This window comes from Meriones unguiculatus, chromosome 14 (genome assembly GCF_030254825.1).
Source record: "Meriones unguiculatus strain TT.TT164.6M chromosome 14, Bangor_MerUng_6.1, whole genome shotgun sequence".
NCBI classification, from domain to species: domain Eukaryota; kingdom Metazoa; phylum Chordata; class Mammalia; order Rodentia; family Muridae; genus Meriones; species Meriones unguiculatus.
The window spans coordinates 87,625,273-87,631,486 of NC_083361.1; the positions used below are offsets into that span (position 1 = coordinate 87,625,273).

General features: G+C 47.1%; 1 protein-coding gene across 6 annotated transcripts in view; it reads left to right on the plus strand.

Annotated features, from left to right (window-relative positions):
* Stim1 (stromal interaction molecule 1) overlaps positions 1-2,163 on the plus strand; it is a 196,431-nt gene extending 194,268 nt beyond the window's left edge. For 5 of the 6 annotated variants that reach the window (XM_060367712.1, XM_021652007.2, XM_060367711.1 and 2 more), the window contains one exon: positions 237-2,163. In XM_060367712.1, the coding sequence (XP_060223695.1) occupies positions 237-753 (517 nt within the window). In that variant the 3' untranslated portion in view covers positions 754-2,163. The remainder of the gene's footprint in view (positions 1-236) is intronic. The other variant, XM_021652009.2, reaches the window with a different exon arrangement.
* The last annotated feature ends 4,051 nt before the right edge of the window (positions 2,164-6,214 follow it).

Here is a 6,214-nt window from a genome sequence, read left to right on the forward strand (position 1 = left end):
TCCTCTTTTTTCTTCTCCAATCTGTCCCTGTTTCCTAATCCTGCCCCCTTTCTTACCCTATCCTAATGATTTACTCAACTTTCATTACTCATTCCTTTTCATCCATTTTTTTCTGTTACCTGTTTCTTTTTCTTCATTTTTCTGCCTCTCTTTACCTTCTACACCTTCCCTTTTTCTTCTGTACCTCTTTCTCTGTATTCTATGTTCCTTTTTCTTCTTTGTCCTATATCTTGCAGGGATTTGACCCATTCCGATTCGGAGTCCTCCCTCCACATGAGTGACCGCCAGCGTGTGACCCCCAAGCCTCCTCAGACAGGCCGTGCTGGAGATGAGGCTCTCAGTGCCATGTCTTCCAATGGCAGCCACCGGCTGATCGAGGGGGTCCACCCAGGAGCCCTGGTGGAGAAACTGCCTGACAGCCCTGCTCTGGCCAAGAAGGCATTACTGGCGCTGAACCATGGCCTAGACAAGGCCCATAGCCTGATGGAGCTCAACCCCTCAGTCCCTCCTTGTGGCTCCCCACTTTTGGATTCTTCCCATTCTCATAGCCCCAGTTCCCCAGACCCAGACACACCATCTCCAGCTGGGGACAACCGAGCCCTGCAGGGTAGCCGAAACACACGAATTCCCCACTTGGCTGGCAAGAAGGCTGTGGCTGAGGAGGATAATGGATCTATTGGTGAGGAGACAGACTCTAGTCCAGGCAGGAAGAAGTTTCCCCTCAAAATTTTTAAGAAGCCTCTTAAGAAATAGGCAGGATAAGATGGCAGTGTTGAGACAGCCTGTCCTTCCCTGGGTCTTCTCTCGTCACCTCCCTTCCTTTCTTTGAGATATCTGGCCCCTAGAGTGGGGCATGGAGGGGCTGGCCAAGGGCTTGGGCACTGTACATAGCTGCCCCACTCATCCTTGGTCCTTCATTATTATTTATTACCTGACCACCATGGCCTGCCTGCCCTAAACCCTTCCAGCCATGGGCTGCTGCCACACCCTCTCCACTTCAGTGCATGTCTTAGTTGCTTTCCCTCAGTCCCCACTCTACTTTTGGGGTCCAGCTTCTGTCTCTGCTGTCCCAGTTTTGAGGTTTGGTTTTTGTTTCTATCTCCTGCTTTCAGGCTCCTCTCGCCCATTACTCCCCAACTTTCCTAGCAGTTGTGGGGAAGATAGGAGGAGTAATTTCTGACACCTGTACCTCAGATCTATTCATCCTACTCACAATCGTTCTGCCTACCCCGGACTGGGCCAAGGTCCTGACCTCTGGGGTTTGTTCTATGGAAGTGTGGTGGGCTGGAGGGAACCTCACCCTGGAGCTCGTTTGGATCTCTAGGGCTCCATTCAGGGAATGGAACCAACTCCCAGGGAACAAGGCACCAGAGTTTTGAAGAGAGACCAGATTGGTGATTCACGGGAGAGACTTCCCGTAGTTGGAGGACGAGCAGATGCCAAAGCTGCGGGCTAGGCGGCAGTTGCCATTTCTCTTGCCCTGCCCACGCCTGCCTTCCTCTTACCTCTGCTCCCACATGTTGCAGGAGTGTTCTTTTAAGAGGTGCTGCCCTGAAGCTCCTCACGCATCCGCACTGCTGGGGCTCAGGACAACTGGCTTCCCTGGCTATGGGAGCCACAGTCACGACACAGGGCTCTTGTGGAGCCCTGGGCAAGCATGTTGTATTTGAACCAAAAGACAAACAGTTTTAAAGTAAAAAAACAGAATAAAAAACAAAAACAAAATGCATAAATCTCCTGAATTTCCCAAGTGCCTCACAGCATCCTCCCTTTGTCAGACTCCATTTTCATGTTACTGCATAGCCTGGCCAGAGGCTCAAAACAGACACAACTGGTTGGGGAAGGGGTGGTGAAGGAAGATAGTGTATGTATGTGAAGGCTGCTGTGTGACCACTTCTCCCCCCACACCTCCCATCTTCCAGACAGCTCTCTCCTTTACCTATTTTTGCTATGGCTACAAAGTTATTTTTCCCTCTGCCCTATTCTGTCATGCCTTTACCCTGAGTTCCTAATTTGGGCCTGGGTTGGGTGCAGCTGGGGCTGGTCTTTGGTGGGTGCTAGGCTGTAGACTGCCTTGTAGCCCCCTGGACACCCTCACATGGGTTTTTCTGTGTTGTTTCATAAGATTCTTTGAAGTCCAATAAAGCATGTAGGAGATTTTAACCTCTGCTGGCTGTGCCTCTCATTGTGTTCTCTGTGGCTTAACAAATGGGATGTAGGAGATTTTAATCCCTGCTGGCTATTATTATAGGATATTTGATTATTGTATCTAGAAAACCAAAGTGGTAGCAAGATATAAAAGCCTGAAGTGTCTGTCAGATGCCCTGAAGAGATGCAGTTAGGGTGTGAGTCTAAACCCCTCCATAAATAGGAATGCTGAAGATGGAAAGCTCCTGCCCATTTTAAGGCAGTTTGCTTGGGAGAGATCTTGTGGTCTTTGCTATATGAGGTAAATATCAGCAGACTGGCCTCAAGCTACCTCGCCATAAAAGTGAACTGGTCCAGCCCAGGCCTACTGACCGGGGTGGAGTTCAGCTTGCAAAGGGTGTAGGGAGGGACTAGAGACTTACCTTATAAGCAGTTCGGGCTTTGCTACATCTCTCCTTTTGGCTGGGAAGGAGCCTGGTAAGAGACAGAGATCCTCTCTTTGGGCTTTCAGGAACAGAGAAGCAGCTGGCAGGACACCGGGAGAACAGAATTCTGGGAAAGAGGCCAAGGAGCCCTCATGGGTGTGGAGGAGCTCAACAGAAAGGCTGACTAGATAGAAGGACACAGAGGAAATATCTAAAGAACTAGTAGTTTCCCCAGTACTCAGGGAGGCAGAGGCAGGCGGATCTCTGTGAGTGTGAGGCCAGCCTGGTCTACAGAGTGAGTCCAGTACAGCCAAGGCTACACAGGGAAGCCCTGTCTCGAAAAACGAAACCAAACCAAACAAAAAACCTAGTAGTTTAGTTGCAGGCTGGTAGGTATTTTGTATATAGTTCAGAAAATAAAGTTCTCTCACTGAAATAATCCAGTTTTTAACTTCCCGTGTCTTTTTTGGTATAAATAATAATTTAAACAGTTACAGGCTATGTGTGACTCTTACTGTATTCCCTGTGACTTAACAAACAGGCTGAACTGGTTAGTGAAATAGCTCAATGGGTCAGGACCCTTGACATCAAACCTTAGAGACCCAAGTTTCATCCCTGGGACCCGCATGGTGGGAGGAGAGAACCAACTAATTTCCACACATGTACTGTGGTGTGCATGCATGGGGAGGGATAAAAAAGACGTTTTCTTTCTTCCCTGCCCCCGAGACAAGGTTTCTTTATGTGTCCCTGGCTGTCCTGGAACTTGCTCTTTAGAACAGGCTAGCCTCAAACTCAGAGATCTCCCTGTCTTTGCCACCCTGGGATTAAAGGCATGCACCACCATAGTCAGCCTAAATAAATTATTGTTTTAAAAAACATAAAAGGGGCTGGGTTGTTGTGGCACATGCCTTTAATTCTAGCAGTTGGGAGGCAGAGGCACGTGGATCTTTGAGTTCGAGGCCAGTTTGGTCTGCAGAGCAAGTTCCAGGACAGCCAAGACTACACAGAGAAACCTTGTCTCAAAACAAAACAAAACAAACAAAAAAACATGACAAAAACCCCATAAAATGGATAAAGAGACTATTCTTCATTTGCTAAGGGTTAATGAAACTCTAGAACACAAACCTAGAAGCGCTCTGGTTGAGAGATACCTAATAAAATATAGGATTCTTACATAAACTGAGTTTCAGGTGAAGACTTTGCTATGATCATGTTTGGCATTCAGTTTTATTGAGAAATTTGGCAGTCCAATTTTTTTAAGGTTTTTTTTTTTTAAGATTTATTTTATGTACATGAATGCTGTTTTCATGCACACCAGAAGAGGGCACAAGATCTCATTATAGGTGTTTGTGAGCCACCATGTGGGTGCTGAGAATTGAACTCAGGACCTCTGGAAGAGCAGCCAGTGCTCTTAGCCATCTCTCTAGCTCCTGGTAGTCCTATTTTTTTTTCTTTCCTTTTTAAACATTTTTTTTTGAAGCAGGATCTTATGTAGCCAGGCTGGCCTTGATCTTGCCATGCAGATGAGTCTGGCCTTGAACTCCTAATCCTCCTGCCTCTACCTCTCAAATCCTAGATGTACGCCACTATACCCGTTTTGACAGTTCTATTTTTTTTTTAACCATCTTAAAAGAAAAAAGTACACATTGTTGCATGCCTGTGTGGTCTACAGCTTGTGTGTGGAAGTCACGAGGACAACTTGTAGGAATTAGTTCTTTCTACCATGTGGATCCTGGGGGCTGGACTCCAAATGCCAGGCTTGGTGGTAAATGCCTTACCAACAGCTCTATAGCCCTATCTTTCTTAGGTCCATAAACCTATCATTTTAGTTTCTCTGCACTTCAAAAGAAATTAGGAAATAGAAATTGGTAAAGGAAAATGAATTTATTCATAGTTTTGTCACTGGGGAGGAAAATAACTCAGTGCTTTTCTCTAGCATGCTAGTTGCCTACAGTTTATAGAAAACTATGAGACAAAGGCAAGAAGGTATACAGCTTTGTGAGACAGTTTAACGCCTTTTCTGGGGCTGGGAAGAGATCACTAGCTTTAGATAGCCTGCATTGTCTCAGTTCTCAGCAGTTCTGTTAGCATGGAGTAGCACAAGGGTCTATTTAGAATTCTGAATAGTCCTGAATTTTGCCAGGCCTCAGCAGTTCTCAAGTACAGAATCACTACTACGTTAGGAGTCCTCTTTGTTAAGGGATAAAAACCCAGAGACCACTCAGCTTGACCTAAGTTCAAATCGAGAATCTCTAAGCTGACTGGAAACACTTCTCACAGAGCAGCCTTGAATGCATATTACAGGTATTACAGGGAGTTTTTAAAGACAAAACACACACACACACAGAAAGAGAGAGAGAGAGAGAGAGAGAGAGAGAGAGAGAGAGAGAGAGAGAGAGAGGGAGAGGGAGAGAGGGCGAAAGATAGAAAGGGAGAAGCTACATATTGGTTAGCAGTTGCAGGGGGAAGCAAACAGTTTAACAAGAGCCAAGAACTTGGAGTTAGCCCAAACAATTTGACCCTGAGTTTCTAGAACAGGGTTAGGTGAACAGGGTTAGGTGCTTTCCTAGGGATTTTTCTGGAGGGGGTAGAAACCAAAGATGGCTTCAGAGACAAGATGGAGAAACTTTTACCCTATTACACTCTTACGCTTTCCAAACAGTGCACTCCTTTCAAGCTTTCTTGTTTTGTTTTTGTGTTTCGAGACAGGGTTTCTCTGTGTAGCCCTGGCTGTCCTGGACTCGCTTTGTAGACCAGGCAGGCCTCGAACTCACAGAGAGCTGCCTGTCTCTGCCTCCCAAGTGCTGGGATCAACGGTGTGTGGCACCACTGCTTGGCCTCAATTTTTTTTTTTTAAATTTATTTTATTCTTACAGAGTACATCTCAGCCGCAGTTTCCCGTCCCTCCACCCTTCCCAGTCTCCTCCACCTGCCCTCTCTCCCCTCCACTCCATTTCCCCTTCAGAAAATAGGCCTCCCAGGGACATCAACCCTAACCCTAACCCTAACCTAACAAGATTCAGTAAGACTAGGCACCAACAGGAAAAGGGGCCCAAGAGAGGTGAAAGAGTCAGGGATTCCCCCATTTCCACTGCTAGGAATCCCACAAGAACAGCAAGCCAACAAACATCACAGACCCGCAGAGAAGCTAGCACAGACCCGTGCGGGCTCCTTGATTGTTGCTTTAGTCTCTGTGAGCCCCTATGAGCCCTGCTTCATTGATTCTGTGGGCCATGTTCTCCTGGTGTCCTCCACCCTGTGGCTCCTACAATTCTTTCTCTAAACTCCCCGGGGAAGGACCCTCTGGAGACCTCTAATTTGGGTTCCCTCAGCATGTGTCTCTGGCTAATGTTTGGCTGTGGGTCTCAAGCATCAGCTTGGGCTGGGCACCGTATGCCTGCCCGCGGGGCATAGGCTTTAGTGCAAACCAGAAGGAAATTCTGGGCTTCCCATAAAGGAAAACAGAAAATAAAAAGTGTTCTGGGTGGTTCCTTTTTGATGTTGTTATGAAATAAAAAAAAAAACAAAACAAAACTTGTGGGCAGAGGTTTGCTCTCCCCACACCCAACATGGCGGCAAGAGAACCCGGTTCCCGTTAGGCTCGCTTCTCGGCCACGGCGGCTGCCCACACTCACTATGGC